This window comes from Clavispora lusitaniae, assembly GCF_014636115.1.
Source record: "Clavispora lusitaniae strain FDAARGOS_655 chromosome Unknown tig00002663_pilon, whole genome shotgun sequence".
Lineage (NCBI taxonomy): Eukaryota > Fungi > Ascomycota > Pichiomycetes > Serinales > Metschnikowiaceae > Clavispora > Clavispora lusitaniae.
In genome coordinates, this window is record NW_027093982.1 from 510,937 (window position 1) to 533,110 (window position 22,174).

Consider the following 22,174-nt stretch of genomic DNA (forward strand, 5'->3'; position numbering starts at 1 on the left):
AACATTTGAACGTATTTGGCACAGCCGAATATCGCCATCAATGTGATCACTCAAGCAAAATTCAAGTGCTCCGCATGTTTGTTGTATCTGTAGCCAACAACTTTGTTTGTGTCGGTGATGTTTTTGATCTCCTTCAAGTCAGCTTTAGATAACTTGTTGATGTTGCCCAAGTTCTTGTCAATCTTGTCGGCAGTGGAACCACTTGGAATTGGGATAATCTTGCAAACCTTCTTGATGCCCTCATAGTCCTCTTGTTCGCTGACGCTAACAAGCCATGACAAGGCCAAGGACTCCAAAGTAGTGTTCTTACTGTGAGCAAACTCCTGCAACTTCTTGACAACTTTCAGGTTTGTGGGGAAGTTTTCGGCAGAGAAACGGTCCAAGTGGCCCCTAATATCTCCAGGCGTTTGGCACAATTTGAAAAAGGCATCCAAGTCATTGGCGGTTCTGTCAGTCAAGAAGCCTCTGCACAATGGCGAGTAAGCCACGATTGGAATCTGTTTTTCGGAAAGCTCCTTCAAAACACCATTTTCAAAGACATCCTGGCACATAAGAGAAACCTCCACCTCGACACAGGAGATCGGAGCAACTTTAACAGCCTTGGCAATGGATCCAACACCAACTTCGGAAAGCGAAATTCCGTCAATGGCACCCTTTTCCACATACTCCTTGATATAGCCAATAGTCTCTTCGTATGGGACATTTGTGTCAACTCTGGCAATTTCAAAAATGAGAACAGGTCTCTTGGACTTCTCTTTAGGGAAAAAGGAAATCATGTTTTCAACGGATTTGGAAATTGACTCCTTGCTTCCGTCAGGAGCCAAAGTGGTGGGGTTGATGGCACCCTTGATGGAGATGACCAAGTCGGGATAATCCTTAGCATACTTCTTCCAGAACTCCAGCAAGAGTTTCAAGTTGATGTTGTCTGGTCCATAAAAGTCACCTCCATTAAGAAAACGGATGTTGTACTTATCCATGGAATACTTGATTGACTCGAAAGCTTCCTCGAATGGCTTGGGGTTGGGTGTCCATGTCAAAGACATGGTTCCGAAACCGAAAGTGCCAGGGATTGAAACAGGTTTTAAAGACATGATTGAGTGAGGTATAGACTGAGCAATTGATGTAATGAGATCAAAAATTGGGAAGAGGAGCAGTCTCTTTATACCCCTATGGTAAAGTTCTAGGTGCAGCAACTCTTATTGTGAACGGACCCAGCTTGCATATGATAGGCTTCTCGATTCCGTCATTGCCAAAAAAGGTTTTTCTCCGTTGTTAAGTCCGCAGTGGCAAACGGAGGGCTCCTAATGATGAAGATTTTAACTTTTTGCCATAGACTAGAATCGAATGGCCAATCAAAAAGCATGACACTCTCGGAAAATGGAGTACTACACCGAAGATTGAAACTACCAATTATATGTGGATCATAGTGCCGCCAAAAGCATGAGCATTTGTGTTGAGTAAACTCCAGTCGAACCTCCGCTCACGAAATGCTCAATTCATAAAAATGCTTCACTCAAGTTCAACCAAATTCGAGGATCTATAACCGTCTTATACTTTTCCAGAAAGCTCTGTGCTCAGATGTACACACCGCAAGTGCAGCATGCAGCACGGTTTTCTGTGTCCCCCCCGCGATGGAGAAAAAAAACAAAGTCAACACTCAATAAAAACCTCCTAACACCCGAAAACCCACACCCCCAGAACTCATCAGTTGAACATCCGAACATTCCAAAAATCAAAACATCCACACACCATGGCCGACCACAACCAAGTCATGGCACCACCAGGCGTGCTCCTGTCTATTTTCACAGAGGCAAATGGCCAACCCATGGTCTTTTACATTGACCAGTTGGACCCAAACCGAGATAAATACATCAAGTTAATCCATTCTGCCGGAGGTTTAGTGGAAACAGATGAGCGCGTCTTGGAAAACCGCCTGGTGGTGCAGTTGAGCTCCTTTGCGTGGGACGACCGTACCACCGTGTCGTTTAGCTTCATCGACGACTCGTTGAAAAAGGGCTCCATGTGTTTCATGGACCAGTACCGGATCATGCCGGGATTGATCAAGAAACGCATGAGTCCATACGAAGAGAGCATGGAGGCAGCCGATGCTGTAGCGCATGCTTTAGCCAAGAAGCTGAAGATGAGCAAAACAACCACAAAGTTCACGCCCGAGGCTGACAAGTACATTTTGGAGCAGGTGCGGTTGAAGCCACGGTTCAGAACGTCACACAAGTTTTTCGAAGAGTTGTCACATCACGAATTGTTGCGGGGCCACACGGGAAACTCTGTGAGAAGTCGGTTCCGGGCGCATTTGGAGCATCGCTTGGATTACGTTTGGAAAACAGACGAATACGACAACTTGGTGCTTGACCATGAGGGTCGCCAGATTGCTATCCCCACCAACTCGGCGAAAACAATCAAAAACCGGTTCACTGCCGAGGACGACTACAACTTGTGCCGTGATATCATCGACCACGTTTTGGCCAATCAGGACGCAGACCAGCTCAAAGTCACAGACGGCTCCTACGAGTATCCTTTGAACGAAAACAAGTTCAGTGTGCTGATAGTATTCTTCGATGAGTATGCACGCCTTCACCCACAGCACTCGTCTTCGAGTTGGCGTGACCGTTACCGTAAGTTCGCCCGCGTGTACGGCTTGCAGAAGTACAGAGACTACTATTTGCGTGAGAAGGACTCGAAGGAGGGCCCACAACCGATGAAGAACTTGACCTCGCGCGCTTCCAAGGAGAAAAAGAAGATCGAAAACAATGTGCGCCGCATGAAGAAGGTCCAGGACGATGCAGAGGTTGCTGCCGCTGCTGCCGTAGCTGCGGTTGCCACGAACGGGCATCTTCTTGGTCACTCTGGTCACCACCACCACCACCATCATCTCCCTATGCCACATTCGCAGATGGATGCCAATGCTGCTGCGGCCGTGGCCAATATGGCAGTTTCTGCGCGCGAGGCGTCCGCTTTGGATGAGGAGATTGGCGAGGTGAAAAACTCCAACATCCACGAGGCTCTTCGTAACGTGGGTGCAGAAGCTGGACGGGTCAACATTGAAGATGACATGGTCAACACGGGTGTAGGAGCTATCCATCCAAACCTCGGTGGCCACTCTGACAATGACTTTGATTTGGAGCTAAAGACAGAGGCAGACTCGCAGGATGCCTTTGTTAAGGAAATCGTGTACTTGCCTAAGGACGCCGACGTGGACGACTTGTTCAACAACAACTTCTACACGCACAAGGGTCACGAGATTTTGATTCTCATCCAAAAGACGTTGAGCTCGTCGGGGCCAGAGGATATGGGCCACATTTTCCGCGAGTTCGAGAATATTGGATTGCAAAGGCGTTTCACGGGCCACATTTTCAAAGTGACAGGTGCCGATGTGCGGTATGCACACAAGTTCTTGGTTCAGTTTCTCCAGGGAATCGATAACCATATCCAGACAGAGGACTTGTTGTTCCCACGCAACCAAAACGGGTTTTGGATTCCGGAATATGATATGAGTCTCGAGAAAGGCGACTTGCGTGAGTTGCAATTCCAGAGCAAGCTGAGCATCGCGCAACGGCGTGTGTTCTTGGGGCTCGACGAGTAGTGTTTATGAAATTTACGCTTTGGCAGGATGCGGCATGTAGTCGTTCTGAAAGAACGAGTACACATTTCGGTAGCAGTTTTAACTTAATCAACGGCGTACCAAGCTTTTGCTAATGATATCCAAGAATAGCTAGCAGTAGCATGGCCGGAACAATTAGGTTTGTGATCTATATTTGAACACCATTGCATTGTCTACGAACAACTAGAAAATCCACAACAAGCTAATGTTATTCACCTGACTACAGAATTCATCTATGATTCCGGTACAACCCGAATACTAGAAACCAAACTAAATATAAAGTTTCGAGAGATCAGCTGGCGGACCTACGGCTTAGCTGATTATATCTTCCATATCTTGGAATTTGTTGGTTCCATAGAAGTATTGGTTCCTATCTTGAAGTAGGTTCCATATCTTGAAGTAGTTGGTTCCATATCTTATGTTAGTGTAGGGAAAAATCTCAGACTGACAATTATCTCTAACCTTGTGGTCGCTAGTTCGTTTGTGTTAAGGGGACTCACCAAGACTGGTTAGCTGATATAGAGAAATTATTTGATTTTTGGAAAAAAGTACTACCTTTAGTGATCCGATTACGCTGGCTGCGCCTATAATGTAGATCGAAGAGGAATCGATCATATATTCTTTAGTTTTTCAGTTAATCTCACCATAATCTCACCTTAACCTCGCCTTAAATCTCACCTTAAATCTCACCTTAAATCACACCTTAAATCACCTTACCTCACCTTAATTCAGATTCTATCTTATATTTGAAAATTCAAAGCTGAACCCTCTTATCTTAGTCGTCATAATCATCTTCAGTTTGTGTATAGTAATTGTAAATATATAAATTACTCGAGTTTACGCCATGTGGTTGTTTCCGCTTCCGGCAATGGCTTCTTGGCTCCCCTATAAGAAACCTCCTGCATGGAATGCGCTTATCGGCTAGAATAAAGTTAGACGGGACTCGACACGACAAGATCTGCAACACTGAAGTGAAGTCGGTACAGCAAAATGAAGCTGCCGTTTGAGTTTGAGAAAATTTTAAAAAGAAAAAAAGCTGACACTGGCCTGGTATAAGATGCTGACGAATTTCAAAGCGGAAAATAAACACGGTCGGCAGCTCAACTGGGCTAACATGAGTTGCATTGACAGGAATGCACAGAGCATGCACGGGCGGCTAATAGCGCAATGAGGCAATCGGAAAACACGGGTGTCTGCAGGAAACCGAGGGTAGAACTGCATCGACAAAAAAGAGAGAAAAAAGTCAACAAACGCACATTACCAAAAGGGCACATGTCCAAAACGCACACATCCAAAAGCGGAGGCTCAATGTTAAACTACACATACAGAAGAAAGCAAGAATCAAATTGAAGCGCAGTGCGCCCACACAAGAGAAGGGAATAAAACACACCAAACGGAATGCAAGTGAAAAAAAGTACCGGAACCGTAAATACGCTTACTCAGAGTAGATACCCCAGTACTTCTCAACACCCCAAGAACCGTCCTGCTTCCACATGTCGTTGTAAGCAGTGAAGAAAGTGACGTCGTTACCGCAGGTTTCGGAGATGGAAGAAAGAGCAGCAGCCTGGTTGCTTTGAGAAGGAACAGCCTTACCGTTGCTGTTTCCGCGGGTAGGCCAGCCGGTCTCGGTGATGAAAACCTTCTTGCCACCACAAGCAGAAGAGACTCTTTGCAACTGCTGCAAAACCCATTCACCAGACTCCTCGGCAGTGACACCACCGTCAAAGTATGGGTGGGCGTTGACAGCCATGTAGTCGGAGCAGTCACAGAGACCTGGGTTGTTGATGACAGCAATAAAAGTGTCGACAGCGACAACTGGGCCGTTGTAGCCAGCAGAGGACAAGGCGGATCTGGCCTCCTTGACGTAGCCGGCAACCTGCGACACGGTGGCCTGGCCGCCGTTCACCAACTCGTTACCGACAGAGACAGTGTCAACAATGTCCCAGCCACCGGCGTTCTTGACGGCCGAGGCCAAGGTCTCAATGTCGCCAGAGATGTTGTCGGTGTTGTAGATACCGGCAAAGATCTTTTGGCCAGAGGACAAACCAGCCAAAACGTTTGGCACCTGGTTACAGTCGACACCGTAGATTCTGATCACCTCAAAGCCGGAAAGCTTGGAAAGCTCGGACTTGACGGTGCCGGCGTCCTTACAGGAGCCATCGTCGGCGTATGGCGAGTAGGTGATGGCCTTGGCGGCGCCGGAGAAAGAGCCGGAGCCGGAAGAAGAACTAGAAGAGGAAGAAGAACTGGACGAAGAGCCAGAAGCAACAGGAGAAGCACCAGAGGAAGCTGGAGCAGAAGCTGGAGCAGAGCCAGCGGCAGAGGAAACCTCAACGGCGGCAGCGTAAGAAGGAGCAGGGGCGCCGGCGGTGACAACCACGGTTTGGGTGATTTGGTCCTTTTTGGCGTGCTGGTGGTGCTGGTGTTGTTGGACAGGCTGGGCCAAGGCGGTGGCAGCCAAGGCAGCCAGAACGAGCGATTTGAACAACATAATCAAAGAGCGAAGGCGAGGTTTTTCTAGGGAGGGAAAGGAACGACTGTAGAAGAATAACCTTGGAGGTGAAACAAGGATGCGGCCGGTGATGTTTTTTTATACAAGCACCACGGGCATCCTGCACCGCAGGGGGCGGTCCGCGCAGGCGCCGACGCGCGTTGCCCTCGGAAAGCTCGCAGCGTGCATTTGCGCGCGGTTGTTCTGGCCCCACGCTTTGTCTTCTCCGGACGTTGCCGCAACCAGTGCAGGATGAGATTTGTCGAGCCATGTGCAGGCCCAAGGCCTTGGCGGTGCGCGCTCTTGACTGTTTTGCCTACTCCAACTGGGTATAGATGTTGGTGTGGGGACACGACGGATTGAGCTTGGGGCAGAGGCAGCCAGAATACACTGGGAACAATCTATTTCTTATTTTGTTTTTTTTTGTTTTTTTTTTTTTGGTTTTTTTCTTCCATTTCTCGTTTCTTTTTTCTCGTTTCTGCGTGTGGCATTCAATGTACCTCGCATGGTTCAGGTTCGCAGCTCCTGTATCCAAAACAGGCTAATTACGTGCATGCCTCCTGTAACTCCACCTGTGCGCCATCTAATCGCTGTCAAGGAGCCATCACTTGCAGGGGACACAGCAGCCGATACGACAATAGTGCAGCAGGAGCTGGTAGGAGTTGTGGCAGGAGCTTTTTCGAGTACCGCATATCTGGTCGAAGAATGTGTGTTCCCCCTTGCTGCGATGTATGTTTCATGTCGCAGGCCAAAAAATTTGCATTCTCCGTGGGCCCACGAAACGGAATCCACACACCCATAGAGGCGTGTGTTCATTTACTCACATTGGAAATTGCAAATTAAAGTTTGCCCACGCCGCAGCTGCGTACAAGTGGGTATACCGAAAAGTGCGGCATTGCATCTCTGGGCTCGTCCGATCTCGCTCATGAATCTCTTTTCTTGTCTTGGAAATGTAGTTCCCACAAGACTATTGCCTGAACGACAGCTAGCTGTTTTTGTTAGTCGTAGCATGCTATCCGCATGTCGCTAGCTGTTTTTGTCAGATCGTAGCATGCTATCCTCATCTCTTGATGTCCACTACCCTATGATGCTTTTTGTCTGTGCTAATATCTACTGTAGATCTCTAACTGCTCTCTTCAGATTTACAAGCCCCATATTAGCTTCTTGCAGCGTTCATTGGCTCTACAAGACAATACGTTCGCCTTTACACACTTGTTCGCAAATAAGCTTTCGTTTCCGAGGCATTAATCTTGCCTTGAAATTCCGCTCTTGATCTCAACCTGAATACCACCCAGAATAGCCAATGATGCATGGCCAAAGTGCAGAATGGAAAATAGGTAGAACAGGTAGATACACCACTTTTCGACGCTGTTCGGAAAACTTCAAAGGCACTAGAGTAACATGCGATAATGCTTGATCTGTCTGAGGGCCTGAGTACACCAATGCTTTTAACATGCTCTTACAATACTTGGGCTACATGCTCTTAGAATACTTGGGCTACATGCTCTTAGAATACTTGGGCTACATGCACTTAGAATACTGGACTACATGCTCTTAGAATACTGGACTACACGCTCCTATCAAAAGCTGATGGAGTATACTATAATCCTGAGATCTTATTCGTGATGTTTTCCTAAATGGACATTTGTACTCGCCTATAGCATTGTTCTTCCTGTAGTCATAGAGATACAGACAACTATCCCAAGTAGACTAAGACACGACACTGTAATGGAACAACAAGTGACAGTTGTCCAGATACTTACAGAGGCTATCAATAAATGTAACAGACATCTGGATTCGTGTGAAAAAGTACTATCCCCGTAAATTACTGCTTTTGATGAATAGTAAAGAACTTTCGTCCTTCATCAGTAAGATACAACAGACAGACTATTCGAGTATTCTCGTCAATTTACCCCACACATCTCACATTAACTCCTAGAAAAATCTCAGAATCCTCCTTTCATGATACTTGAACAGTATTAGTCCATCTGCGCGATAACATACACTGATACTTGAATATGGAAACAGACCCATAAATTCGTCTTCCGAAGCGAATAAAAACACTTCCAGTTAAACAGACCAAAGTAGTAAACAACTCTCGGCTAGACCCATATATTCTCTTGTCCATATCATATCATCCACAATTGATCTACATTCGATCTACTTTAAAGATCTGGATCAAGCCGCTCAATTTGCAATGACCTGTTGTTCGACTGCGTCAAAACTTCCATTTTCCAGTAACGTCTTTCTCTTACTTCCTCTGTATTAGCAGAGTTCAATTTCCACATTTTTCATGTTTTTTCTTTTTCAATCATCCTTTCAACTCCTTTGCTACTATGGCCATGTCAAAAATCCTGCAGACAGGCCACGTGACTCTCACATCACCAACCTTTCTATCCCTTGCTACATTTTTCCACTGTACTTCCTACTTTGCAACTTCGTGCAAGGAACCCAGGGATATAACCACTCAATTGCAACACTTGGCCTGAGCCTCGATCTCCACGTTTTTTCCGCATCAATTTTGCCCATTTCTGCATCTACAAGAGCGCAAAACAAATCTAGTAGCCGCCAGGCCCAAAAGCACCCGGATCTAGTCCCAACCATCCTCAAAATCGCCCTTCGTCCCAACTCCTTCACAAAATGATCGATAACGACGACAAAATCATTGACATTGATAGCGACTGCGACATTGTCGGGGAAAAACCGCCCGACACCATAGTTCTTAGCGCCAGCGACGCTGACAGCGCCGATGATTCCGATCCCGACGCCATGGACGACATGGATGCGTGTGCCGCTGAAAACGAACCCAGCAAGGCTGCCTCACAACTGGCGCCCCTGCTGTTGTACCCTAAAGCAGACGAGTACGAAAAACTTGCGCTGAGGCTCATGAAACCGCTTCCAGAATATCCCGTAGTGGGTGAGGCTCATTACACGTGGACCATCTCCGACTGGAGCTCAGTGCGCCGTGAAGATAAAGTGCGCAGCGGCCGTTTTGAGTGCGGTGGCTTTCTGTGGAATATGCTTTTGTTTCCAAGAGGAAACAATGATACAGTGTCACTTTACATGGAACCGCATCCGTCCGAGTCTCATGGGCCCGACTGGTATGTGTGTGCACAGTTTGCGTTGGACATGTGGAATCCAGAACATCCAGAATCCCATTACCCGTCAAGTTCGAGCCACAGATTCAACAAGAACGAAACGGACTGGGGTTTTTCGGCCTTCATCACAGGCCGCGATCTTGCTAACCCCGCAAAGTGCAATCAGCCCCATGCGATTCTCGAAAACAACACATTAAATATCACGGGCTATGTACGTGTTATTGACGACTCTGCTACAGGGGTATTGTGGCACAATTTCGTGGAATACGACTCTAAGGCGCACACGGGTTACGTGGGTTTGAACAATCAGGGGGCTACATGCTACCTCAATTCGTTACTCCAATCGTACTATACCACACGAGTATTTCGAGACTTGGTATGCCAAATTCCTACCGACGACGGTGCTGGCAGCAAAGCCGTTCCCTTGGCATTGCAGCGCATCTTTTACCTCATGCAGCTGTCCAATGAACCGGTCGGAACGTTGGAACTTACCAAATCATTTGGCTGGGATTCTTCAGACGCTTTTACACAGCACGATGTCCAGGAACTCAACCGTGTTCTAATGGACCGACTCGAGACAGCCATGAAAGGCACGCCCATTGAAAAGAAGTTGAACGATGTTTTCGTCGGCAAGATGAAACTGTACATTAAGTGTGTCAATGTGCCATATGAATCTTCACGTGTGGAGGAATTTTGGGATATTCAACTCAACGTGAAAGGGTTCCGCAATTTGCAACAGTCGTTCGAGAACTACATTGAAATTGAAATGCTCGAGGGAGAAAACAAATATCAGGCGGGTGAGGAATACGGTTATCAGGATGCAAAGAAGGGTGTGGTATTCGAGTCCTTCCCTCCGGTGTTGCATTTACAATTGAAACGGTTCGAGTATGATTTTATGGTCGATGATCTTGTGAAAATCGATGATTTATACGAGTTTCCAGACAAAATCGACCTCAGCCCATATTTGGATGCTGATTTACCCCCAGCAGTGCGCAACCAGAACTGGAACTATAAACTTCACGGTGTTCTTGTGCACCAGGGAAGCATTTCCAACGGGCACTACTATGCCATGATAAAACCAGAAGCCAACAGCCAAACGTGGCTCCGTTTTGATGACGATAAGGTGTGGAAGGTAACCCCATCGCAAGTTTTCCAAGAAAACTTTGGTGCTCAGGAGTTGTCACCTGTACAGTTACGTCTGCTCACTCGCCTGGAGCGCAATGAGTACTTGATCCGGAGAGCAACTTCCGCATACATGTTAGTTTACTACCGTGAATCGGAGATGGAGTTTGTACTTCCTGAAAAGCTTGCGTCCATCCCAGACCACGTATCTGAACAAATCAATAGAGAGCGCGAGGAGCTTGCCAATTGGGAAAAGAAGAAGCGTGAAGCCATGTTCTACACAAATGTCAAGCTCGCAACAGTTGACAACTTTGTCTGCTACAATGGGTTTGACACTTACCCAGATCCAGCGAAACCGAAGTTCTACGACCCGAACATCTTTGACAAACGTGCATACCCTCCAGTGCTCTCTGTGAAGAAGGATATGACGTTTGCCTCTTTATACAAACTTGTGGCCCAGGAGTTAGGCTATGAGAAGGAGAACGCTCTCGGTACAGAAGACGATGCGATCTCCATTGATGACGACACTGACCTCTCCAAATTTCCATTCCGTTTACTTACAGTCAAACATCGCAACAATAGAACAAGCAGACCCGACTCCGCTGTTCCTCCAGAGATGTATGAATCAACCATTAATGACGTGTACACACAATGCTTCAAACGCAAGTACGACGAGTTAGTGTTTTTTGTGGAAGAACTGCGGAAAGAGTTGAGCCATATCACCCCTCCTACGACAAAAATTGCTCCTGAAGTATTTGATTTTGAAGCATTGGCCGATCGTATCGTTAGCAATCAAGATGCGAAACCTGCGCATTTTGACGATAGCGATGTCAAGATATTCATCAAGTATTTCGATCCCGTGTTGAATGAAGTTCGTGGAGTCACTTATGCTAGCGTACCTAAGGACACTGTGGTATCAAAGTTGATGGAGCCAATCAATAAGGTCCTCGGCTTCGATGAACTGACACCTTTGGAATTTTTCGAAGAAGTATCACTGACTCGCATAGAACCTGTCGATTCAAGTGTCACGCTCGAGAAAAACGAACTAGGCACTGGAGACATTTTGACCGTCCAGATTGCCAACGTCGAGAGTAGCGCGGTGGAAAAGAAGTTCAGTAACGCTAGAGATTACTATGACTTCTTATCGACAAGGTTCCATATAATGGTAAAACCTTGCAAGGCAGGAGACGATGAGGAAGACAGTAACTTTGTCGCTGACGAACAGACTCCAGAAACGGAGTCCACTAACGGAGAAACTACGGAGGCACAAGAAATTCAATTGGCTAAAGAAATGAGTAGATCTTTTGATATGTGGGTATCTACGTCATACACTTATCAAGAATTGGCGGAAGAAATTGCTATGAAACTTGGCAATAATGTTAACCCGGAGCACTTGCGTCTCTTTGTGCTCAACAACAGCGGCAGCCGACTCCCATTGTCTTCAAATTTGGTTTTGTCACAAATTTTCAACAAGCAAGTGGCAGTGTCTACCACAATTCAGTTTGAGTACGAGGTGCTCAACATCACATTGAAAGAGTACGAAAATATGAAATCAGTCAAAATTTACTGGCTCAATACTATTCTTCAATTCCATCTCCTTGACATGCTTGTACCGAAAACGAGCACGGTTGCAGACCTCATTAAGAAAGTGATCGATAAGATGGATGTGCCTAAAGAACACTGGAGCAATTTACTTGTATGGGCTGGCCAAGACTACAAGTATGCAGACCTCGTCAAGTTTGACCGGTCTATTGAAGATTTGAATAGCCAGTACGAGTATTATTGCGGATATTTCCCGGCAGAAGTGGAAATATTGACTAGCCACGACATGTTCAAAAGATTCGACGAGAACTATACATCTGACTCTGACATTACAGATGAGACTCTCCGGCTGGAATTCCAATTGGCCCAACGCTACTTGAAACTGTTGAATATTATCCCAGTTTTCCATTTCCACAAGTCGACATCTTATGTTCACAGCAAGCCCTTTGTGTTTGCAGTATTTCCGGACGAGTTGTTTGAAGACACGAAGACTCGGTTGCGCAAAAAGTTGGGTCTTGGCATCCAGGCGTTCGAGAAAATCAAAATCGCTCTCGCCGACAGCAATGACAAGGGCCGGTACCTCGACATGGACAAGGCAGACTTGAATTTGCTCCAGGAGATTCTGAAGTTTGACTCGCACGTGTCGCTTGCTTTGGACCACCCGGACCGTACTCCACGCAGGGTGAACCCATACGAGCGTGGTATCTCTATCCGGTAAAGCTCTTGGCCCATTAGAGGATAGAAGCAGCTCGCGTGTCTTGTCTATGGAAGAGTACGCCTCTTTGTGAGATTGTCTACTGTACTTGGTTTCGTCATAAGTGAAATATTTCCAGTTCACAGGTGTAATTTGCGCCACTCCCTCTCGCGGAAGTCTGTCGAGCTGAGCTTTCCACTCCAGTTGTCGGAGCCGTCACCTCCCACGACGCCGACCTCCACCACCTCCAAGCTGGAAAAGCCTTGTTCTTTTCTGTATTTATTGACGAATTCTGCACCTTTGGCTGTCTCCTGGCTGGTGACTAAAATATCAATATCTCGAACAAAACCTGTAGGCCCACATACGTCGTTGATCTCGTAAATAGAAAACAGCACACCTGAAGGCAAATGAAGTTGAAGAAGCTTGCACACATTGTTAATTCGTTCTGGCAACAGCTGTAGCATTTCGGCGTATTTTTTCTTCTGGAGGAGTTTTGGCCCTGTGACTCCAACAATCACATGTTTTTGGGCATATAAAACCGCTGTTTGAAGCAAAATCTTATGCCCGTCGTGGATGTGGTCAAATGTTCCGCCTACGGCCGTAATGGCCTTCTTGCCATTTGCATCTTTAGGATCGTTATCAATCGGAACTTCACATTGTTCAGTTTCAGCATCAATCGCCACAATGTGCGCTGGAGGATCAGGAAATTCGCCCTTCACACAATACTGGGACTTGTAACTTTGGCCTGACGGACGAAGCAACACGTCGATTTCCAATTCGGGAGGAAAACCATGCTTGGTGGAAATGTCTCTTAGTTGAGCATATAGAGTCAGAAGAACATGACGAGTCGTTGTCAAATCTGGAAATGCTGTCCCCACAAGAACATGAATACCCAGTGTTTCAAGAGGAAGAAGATTGAAACACGAGTCGAAGAAATTCGAGTAGTTTTGATGGAGTGGATCTCTTATCAAGAAGAGAGCCATGGTGATTGGTGTTACGTACAGGTCAGACGGCTTGTAGTATTGATTAGAGGTTGAATATTCTTATCATTTGAAGAATATATCTAATAAAGTTAACAATTCTAAAGTTATGAGTGGAGTACTAAATTAAGAACCTCTTCACGAAATGATTATATATATAAATATTCATAAAACAGCTAATACATGTAAGTGTAAAACGGTAGTTTCAGCACATACATGTGATAAATCATAATTATTAAATCTTCAATACTGCTAACATTACAACTAACGTTATCTCTCTAAAACAGTTCAGATCCAAGGCTGATAAGACACTTTAGACTAGCTGTTTATGGTGTTATGCACTATGTATTCGCTGGTTTGGTGGCTATATACATGGGACCAGCAACACAAGCACATAAGGGAAGAGCAGATTGTAGAATGTAGAACAGTCTAAAATGTAGAACAGTCTGATAAAAGGTATAACATTCTGAGAAAAGGCAGAACCAGTCGAGAGAATGTAGAACAAATCTAAGAGAATGTAGAACAAATCTGAGAGAATGACAAAACTGATCAGATTATCCAAGACACCAAGCACTCACACCCCATCTCATTTCCTCATCAACCTCGTCCATGTGCCTCTAGCTGCGGTGCCGTAGAATTGATCCCTCAGTCGCCTTTCTAGCGACAGAGATCGTAGATTTTACTCTGCAATCCCTTCAACTTGGCAACAGCTTCTGGGGCCTGCGTGTCCATCGTGAACAACGACCGAAGCGCATGCATCAAGCGCTTGTCGCCCAGACTGAGATCCAGCTTGTCCTTCAATGTCTTGTACAAAAACTCCATGGACTGGCGCACGTTGTCAGCGTATACAATCTTGTCACGAGGATCCACAAGGGCCTGGGATCTGTAGAAGAGAATGCCACCAGCGAGAATCTTTTTGTGAATGGTGATAGCGGCGGTGCTGTTGTCTGGTGCGTCGGTCCATGTGAAGTCGTAAAGCTTGTTCACGAGTGAAATGTACGACTCGACAAAACGGTTCAGCATAAGTGACTTGCGGTTGGCCACATGGGCATAAAGACGTCCCTCGTGGACTATGATGCTCCTAATGAGCACCAAAAGGGGATCAAGGATGTCGTGAAGCTGGGCCTCGGTTAAAGAGCGCTTGGGCGTGTTGTTGGGGACATCTCTGCGGCGATTTCCCACGGTGCCCTGGTGCCAGTTTTTGTCATTGTAAAGATAGACGTCTCTGTTGAGAAGGGCAAAGACAGCATCAAAGGTTTTCTCGCGGGGCTGCAACGTCCTAGCCATGTTTGTGTCGTGGCTAACTAGAGCTGCCACCAACTCGGCAGCAAATCTTGCCGGCACTGCTGAATGGGGGAAACATTCTTCCATTTTGTGGATGAAGTTCTCCACAAGCATGGTGTCGAGAATGCTGTTGTCGTGGGTGGACGAGCTGCGCAACTTTTCGTTGAGCGAAGGTTTGGACTCTTGGTTGGAGGGGGCACCATCCGATTTTTCGGTGGTTTCGGTGGTTTCAGTGCGTTTTGCTTCTCTTGATTTCCTTGCATGAGGAATCTCGGGATACTCTGTCGCCGGAACCGCTTGGCACGCCAACTGCAGGCCCAAGCGGGTCTTGTCCACGTACAAGCCGCCCCAAGTCGAAAGAGCATACCACATAGCCCTGTAGAACTCGGCGTGGCGGCCCAACTTCACCAAGGCATCGAGCGCGAGGTGAAGCAAGAACTTGTTGACGCCCGGGCGCCGTTCCAACGACACCTGCTGCAGCCGCGGAAGCTTCTTGCCGAACTTGCCCTTGGAAGTCTCGTATGTGCGGTTCAAAACCGCCTTGTGGATATCGGCGAACGTCGGGCGACCAAAGTCCACCAACGGCTTCTTCTTGCCCGAGAAAACGGCGCGGGTCTTGTTGGACGAGAACGCGGGCGGCGGGAAGATCACCATCGGGTTGATGTCTTCCTTGGCCAACGGCGTGAGGTTGTGGGGCAGGTACGCCGTCGCTTCGGGCGCGGACGCAAGCCGGGCGTCCACTTTGGCCCGCACAGCGGCCGCAGGCTCGAAGGGCGCCTCGGCGTGGGCAAAGCGCAACATGGCCGCCACCTCCGGGCTCCACGCCTCGAGGTACACAAGCGCCTGCTGCAAGTAGCGGTAGTGGGCGCCCAGGCGAGGGTTCTGCGCCGTGCCGGCGGCGCCGTTGACGTAGCACTGCAAGAAGGTGGCCGCAAACACGGGATCGACGTCCACAAGCACGCGGCGGCACTGCTTGCGGTACTCGGCCAAAAGCAGCGGGTCGGCGTCGGCCGCGGCCTTGGATGGCGGCACGGGCGGCGTGGCGCCGGCGACAACTCGGGCCATGACCATGTTGGCCGTCTGCACGAGGCGGGCGTGGGCCTCGAAAAGCCGCCTGGTCCGTGCGGGCGCAGAAAGCGACGTGTCGGCGCGGATGGCGTCGGCCCGCAGGCGGTGGAGGTGGCGGGCGCCGTTGAGGAAGATGGTGTAGGTGTGGGCCGAAGGCGCGACGCCGCGGTCGCCGGCGTGCTCGAGCAAGTCGACCATGGCCTGCTGGTTGGCCGAAAAGCACTTGGCCACGAGCGAGAGCGCGGCGTTGAACACCTCGAGCAGCACGGCGTCAAGGCGGTCCAAGAGCCGGAGCGTGCGGGCCACCAAGTCGTCGGGCACCTTGCCCCACTCGTGGCAGCGCGCGAGGCCACCAAAGTAGTGGACGTAGGTGTGGGGCGAGGTGGGGATGCGCCAGCGGGCGGCGTTGGCCAAGCAGCGGTGGGCGCGCTCCACGTCCGAGCGGTCGAGGCACCACTCGATCACAGCGTTGAGGCCGGCGGTGGCGTTGGGGCCGGCCAAGCGGCACAAGTGCATGGCGCGGAGCGGGTCGTTGTCGCGGGCAAGAAGCTTGAGCACGTCTCTGGTGACGACGTAAGGGTCTTTGATCTGGTCGGGCGACGAGCCGAGAAGCGCGAGAAGAAGGCGCGAGGGCGGGCGCGGGAGGGCGGCGGTGTTGGACAGGCCGGGCAGACCAGCGGTTTTGGTGGGGCGCGCGCTGTTGAAGCCCACCAAGGCGCGGAAAATCGACAAGCTCTTGGCCGAGTCCACGCGGAGGTCCTTGGCCGTGAGCCGCTGGAGGTCAAGCACGCCCTGCGGCGTTTGCAAGGGCACGGCGTCGTACTTGGCCTGCAACAACAAGAGGGTTTTCTGGAGCGACGGTTTGTTGCGCGCGACGGCGGCGCGGCGTTTTTCGGCCGCGTGTTCGAGCTTGCGCGCCTGCTGGCGGTCGGACCAGCGGCGCACCTCGCCTGTTTCCACAAAGTGTTCGAGGCGGGCCTTGATGTGCGACGCGGGCACAAGATGGCGGCGCGAGGGAAGCATAAACGATGAATCAGACGGAGATGATGGAGATGATGGGAATGATCGGATGTATCAGATGAGATGAATCGGATCAATCAGATGAGGTGAATCAGATGTATCAGATGAGATGATCAGGTGTATCAGATGGATGAATCAGATCAATCAGAAGATGAATCGGATGGACCAGATGGAATCAGGTGTATCAGATGTATCAGATGAGATGAATCAGATGAGATGAATCAGATGAGATGAATCAGATGAGATGAATCAGATGAGATGAATCAGATTTTAAGATGAGATGTATAAGATGAGATGTATCAGATGATAAATGAGGTGTATCAGATGTATCGATGTATCTGTAACGATGTAACGATGTATCTATATCAGATGTATCGATGATCTGTCAAATGAACAGAAGTTATATTATCAGATGAATCGATGGTCGATGGGAATGATGAGTAGTAAGTCCACCGATGCGATGCGCCTGTGTGCATTCCAATATCTACACCTCCACTTTCTTAGCATGGCGTCTAGAACCGAGAAAGAGGACCAAGGAAATGCAATCGGTGGAAAGGAAAACACGATGGAAACAAAGGAAAAGGGAAATACAAGCGGCAAGGAAAGCGAAAACAGAAACGAAGTAATTGAAGGCACAAAAGCGGCTACCGAGGGAAACAAAGACGCCGAGAATGTCGATGGAAACAAAGAGCACGAGAATGTTGGCAAGCCTACAGAAGGAGACCAAAGAGAGCCCCTGAATGAGACAAGGCGAGAAGATCCAGTAAGCCAAGCAAACGACACAACCACTACAAACCAAATAAACACAAACGAAATAACCACCACCACAAACACAAACAACACCACAAACACAAACAACACCACCACAAACACAAACAACACCACCACAAACACAAACAACACCACCACAAACACAAACAACACCACCACAAACACAAACAACACCACCACCACAAACACAACAAAGACCGCAGCGTGGACCGGTCTCGCCCGCGACATCGACACCATCTGCGCCGCCGCCGCGTCGTCGCCGGCGCTCCGCCGCCACTCAGTCGACCTCTTCCGCCTCAACATCGTCCGCGGCCGCGGCCTCGTCGCCCGCAGCGTGCTCTCGCGCGCCATGCGCCAGCCGAAAGCCGCCGCGCCGCTCGCTGCTCTCGTGGGCGTGCTCAACCTGCAACTTCCGCAAGTGGGCGGTCTTGTGGCGGCACGCACGGCGGCGCTCTTCAAGCGGGCGTACATGCGCAACGACGGGCGCGGCGTGGACGCAGCGGCGGCGTTTCTCGCCGAGTTGGTGCGCTTTGCCGTGGCCACCGACACCGTCTTGCTCCAGGTGTTCCAGCTTCTTCTCGAGCGGCCCTCCGACGACACGGTGCGCGTGGCCACAGCGCTTTTGCGCCGCCTCGGCTCGTGGATGGACGCCCACGCACCCGCTGCGGCAGACATGATCTGGGGCCGGCTCCGCGACGTGCTCCACGAGGGCCAGGCGCTGGCGCAGGCCATGCGGCGCATCACCGAGCTCATGCGGGCGCGGCGCGACGGCCTTGGCCCTGCGGTGCCGCGGCACTTGGATGTGGTGCCGGCCGAAGACGTCCAGCCGCACGACGTGGACTTGGCCGAGCCGCAGCCCGTGGAGGCGCACCTCGACTGGTTTGACCCTACAGAGGACGTGGCGGCGGCCGACGCGGCGTACGCCGCTCTACGGGCAGAGATCCTCGACGACGACGAAACGACGGAACAAGACAACGAACAGGCCAACCAACAGATCATCCAGACCAAAGAGGCTGTCACGGACATGACGGACGCCACGCTCCTACAGCACCAAAAGAGCATCTACCTCACGGTCATGTCGTCCATGTCCGCGGACGAGGCCGTGCACAAACTCCTCCGGCTCCAGCGCAGCGCACAGTTGTCGGACGCCGTGATGACAGACATGTTGGTCAAGTGCTGCGCGCAGGAGAAGACGTACTCCAAGTACTTTGGCGTGCTAGGCGAGAAGTTGTGTGGGTCGTCGCGGCGCTGGCACGCGGCATTCGTGGCGCAGTTCCGCCGCTCGTACGACGCTCTCTACCAGCACGAGGGCGCCCAGCTCCGCAACATGGGCAAGTACTTTGGCCACTTGGTCGCTGCAGACGTTTTGGCGCCGCACGAGACGCTCGGCATCATCACGTTGACCGAGACAGACACCTCCAGCGCCAGCAGAGTGTTCATCAAGTTCTTGTTCCAGGAGTTGGTGGAGGAGTTGGGCGTGGACTCTCTCAAGCGGCTTCTTCTGGACCCGGATGTTCGCGTGCACCTCCGTGGCCTTTTCCCCGTGGTGGACGTGTCGCGTGCCGACGCCGACCACATCATGTTCTCCATCAACTACTTCACGGCGATCGGCTTGGGCGTGCTCACGGAGGAGATGCGGCTGGTGTTGAAAGCGCTTCCAGAAGACCGGGGACGCAAGCGCAGCCGCGGCTCCTTCTCGTCGAGAGAGGGCTCTTATTCCAGGTCCAGATCAGGCTCTTATTCCAGATCCAGATCGGGTTCGTATTCCTCGTCTCGCTCCTACTCCAGATCCAGGTCCGCATCCTACTCGCGGTCGCCTCTGCAAAGATCGTTTTCTCGTTCACCTTCGAATGCTCTGCAGAGGTCTTTTTCTCGTTCGCCAAGCCGGAGCCCGAGACACGACGCGCCGCAGTGATCTGAGTGATCTATGAGTGATCTATAAATGTACCAGAATTCCTCAGATCTGGAACAAGAACTTCCATATCTGGATTCCGATGACGAAGACTCAACTTACGAAAGTGATGATTCAGTCAATGATTAGATCCTCAGGCCAACTCCGCTCCTCCTAACGAGTACCCTCAGCGTAACAGTCTGGATCAGCAGAAACAAACTCAACCACTGCAATCTCAATCTCAGCATAGTCAAATGATCTACGCTGTCATCATCTATGAAGTGATCTATGAAGTGATCTATGAAGTGATCTATGAAGTGATCTATGAAGTGATCTATGGATGATCTATGAGTGATCTATGAAGTGAACGAAGTGAACGAAGTGATCGAAGTGATCTACTTCACTGCTACTACACGAACGGGCGTTCAACCTGTTTTCTGAAAATTCGATGTTTTCTCTGTACATCACGTTTTTGACACATTTCAGCACCGCTTACGTCATACGTGGAGGTTCGGATCGCTTGAGACATCCAATTCGCAGTAGTTGCTGTGGAAGGTTTTCACACCACTTCATTTCCATGACGTATGGAATAACGCCATTCGCTACAACTTACTGCTTACGAAACAAGGACTCCCATTTTTGATTTTGTGCAGTCCTCTTCTAATCCTTCTTTCGATGCTCGATCCATTACAGAATCTTCTTCCATTACAGAATCTTCTTTTGAGCCTTAATAAACCTAGTGTCTCGGATTGCATACAAACCGAGTCACTCTTGGGTTGCATGCAGGCCGAGTCACTCTCTCGATGATTATGTGCAGGTTTCGGATATATCGGTTGAGCGTAATTCCTCGACCCCTCTCCATCACAAACGGCTCCAGAAAGTTTCTTTTCGGTGTTACGAACATCACGCCTTTTCCCTACTCCTTCGTCTTCTTTTTCCACGGGTACACGCTTGTGTGTGCGCACAATGAGCCGACTAATGTGAGAGGTTGCTGCACGTGACCTAGTCTTTCCTTTTTCTGGCCAATGGCGGCGCGCTGGATAATCATCAGTGCAGTAATTGGCGTGCAAAGAAACAAATGACAGCCCGATATATAAAGACACCGGTGGTTGGCTCTAGTTTTTTTTGCTCGCTAGATTTTTTTTCTCGCAAAAAGTTTATTCCATAATGCCAGCTAAATTCGAAAAAGGTTCTGAAAAGAAGGGTGCTACTCTCTTCAAGACCAGATGTTTGCAATGTCACACCGTTGAGGAGGGCGGACCACACAAGGTTGGTCCAAACTTGCACGGTGTCTTTGGCAGAAAGTCTGGTGAGGCTGCTGGTTACTCTTACACCGACGCCAACAAGAAGAAGGGTGTTGTCTGGTCCGAACAAACCATGTCTGACTACTTGGAGAACCCAAAGAAGTACATTCCAGGTACCAAGATGGCTTTCGGTGGTTTGAAGAAGCCAAAGGACAGAAACGACTTGATCACCTACTTGGCTAGTGCCACCAAATAATCGTCTCGATGATGAAATAGACACTGTATATAAGAATCAAATGTTGCTTCCGTTGTGATTGAAGATGGCTCAACAAAAGTGGATGGGCTGCAGGTGTAGATGATGTTTACTAGGTTGAAAGTCTGATATGAATTGAACAATATGTTTGTGAGCCGAGATTCGGGATCGACCGTTGCAAGACTTTGTTGACCATTGCAAGAGTTTGTTTGTTCCCAATGATTAACGTACATGTATGTGACTTGTATGTGCCAATTGATATGATGGCTTCGAATTCCCCAAAAGGTATTTTTGAAATGATTTACCACTATATTTTCATCGAAATCAATTACGACGGCACACTGCCTAAATGTGTATTCGAGAAAGACCCTTATAACCTTAAAACCTTAAAACCTTAAAAGCTTATAGGACAGACTGCGAACGTCATCGGCTTTTGATATATTACTGAAGAATATACGATGCATGACGTGCGAGATGCGAAGAATTTAGTTTGGTCAATTAGGCTAGTTGTCTTGGTCGTTTGTATTTCATTTTTAAAAGACAGTGTTGATTTGTCTTTCCTTGGAAATAGACGTACTTGTAGAATTTGAATTCATTACAGTAAATCTGTCAGATGACCAAATAATACTCGAGCCTATGAATGAGGAGTCTTATAGTTACAGGCTCAGACATGTATCCGTAGGCTGATCAAGCAGCTTTGTACGATGTGTCAATGAAAATAAAATAACTGTATGGGAAAACCAATAGAAGCTCTCGCGTAGAGTAGAAGCATTTCAGCTTCTGAATCAATGTGACGAGCAGAATAATAAAGCTACGAACATCGTGTTATCGAAATAACTGGAGTACTCAGAATTGGCTTTAGCGTCACGAAATTCCCTGTCAACAATGAAGGTCTAATAGGCAAGTGCCCAATGTGGAATTTATGAGACAAAAGATGTTAAGAAAATCTCAATGCGCTGACAAACTGAAAGTTGTGCAATCAGAGAAGCAGATAGCTGAATAATAGATGCATTGAAAGATTACAGTGTATATTGAGGACAGTGAGAAGGAGTACATTGATTATAAAGTAGTAGAGCTTGTCAATCAATACAATGGCA

At 48.8% G+C, this 22,174-nt stretch overlaps 8 protein-coding genes across 8 annotated transcripts; 4 read left to right on the forward strand and 4 right to left on the reverse strand. All coding sequences in view use genetic code 12, as the record gives it.

The window, feature by feature from the left end:
* Positions 1-50: 50 nt before the first annotated feature.
* Positions 51-1,091, reverse strand: FOB63_004869 (pyridoxine 4-dehydrogenase; the record flags this gene model as incomplete). The annotated part of the gene is made up of 1 exon (XM_002617478.2): positions 51-1,091. The coding sequence occupies one exon, from the start codon at positions 1,089-1,091 to the stop codon at positions 51-53; it is 1,041 nt and encodes a 346-aa protein (XP_002617524.2).
* A 659-nt stretch (positions 1,092-1,750) lies between these two features.
* Positions 1,751-3,601, forward strand: RAP1 (DNA-binding transcription factor; the record flags this gene model as incomplete). The annotated part of the gene is made up of 1 exon (XM_002617477.2): positions 1,751-3,601. The coding sequence occupies one exon, from the start codon at positions 1,751-1,753 to the stop codon at positions 3,599-3,601; it is 1,851 nt and encodes a 616-aa protein (XP_002617523.1).
* Positions 3,602-5,054: 1,453 nt separating this feature from the next.
* Positions 5,055-6,110, reverse strand: MP65 (putative family 17 glucosidase; the record flags this gene model as incomplete). Its single annotated transcript, XM_002617476.2, has 1 exon — positions 5,055-6,110. One exon carries the CDS (start codon positions 6,108-6,110, stop codon positions 5,055-5,057), a length of 1,056 nt encoding a protein of 351 aa, XP_002617522.2.
* Positions 6,111-8,750: 2,640 nt separating this feature from the next.
* On the forward strand, positions 8,751-12,590 carry FOB63_004872 (ubiquitin-specific protease; the record flags this gene model as incomplete). The annotated part of the gene is made up of 1 exon (XM_002617473.2): positions 8,751-12,590. One exon carries the CDS (start codon positions 8,751-8,753, stop codon positions 12,588-12,590), a length of 3,840 nt encoding a protein of 1,279 aa, XP_002617519.2.
* Positions 12,591-12,706: 116 nt separating this feature from the next.
* Positions 12,707-13,549, reverse strand: FOB63_004873 (putative pantetheine-phosphate adenylyltransferase; the record flags this gene model as incomplete). Its single annotated transcript, XM_002617472.2, has 1 exon — positions 12,707-13,549. The coding sequence occupies one exon, from the start codon at positions 13,547-13,549 to the stop codon at positions 12,707-12,709; it is 843 nt and encodes a 280-aa protein (XP_002617518.2).
* Positions 13,550-14,203: 654 nt separating this feature from the next.
* Positions 14,204-16,921, reverse strand: FOB63_004874 (uncharacterized protein; the record flags this gene model as incomplete). Its single annotated transcript, XM_002617471.2, has 1 exon — positions 14,204-16,921. The coding sequence occupies one exon, from the start codon at positions 16,919-16,921 to the stop codon at positions 14,204-14,206; it is 2,718 nt and encodes a 905-aa protein (XP_002617517.2).
* Positions 16,922-17,423: 502 nt separating this feature from the next.
* Positions 17,424-19,604, forward strand: CWC22 (U2-type spliceosomal complex subunit; the record flags this gene model as incomplete). Its single annotated transcript, XM_002617470.2, has 1 exon — positions 17,424-19,604. One exon carries the CDS (start codon positions 17,424-17,426, stop codon positions 19,602-19,604), a length of 2,181 nt encoding a protein of 726 aa, XP_002617516.2.
* A 1,143-nt stretch (positions 19,605-20,747) lies between these two features.
* On the forward strand, positions 20,748-21,080 carry CYC1 (cytochrome c; the record flags this gene model as incomplete). Its single annotated transcript, XM_002617469.2, has 1 exon — positions 20,748-21,080. The coding sequence occupies one exon, from the start codon at positions 20,748-20,750 to the stop codon at positions 21,078-21,080; it is 333 nt and encodes a 110-aa protein (XP_002617515.1).
* Between the last annotated feature and the right edge of the window lie 1,094 nt (positions 21,081-22,174).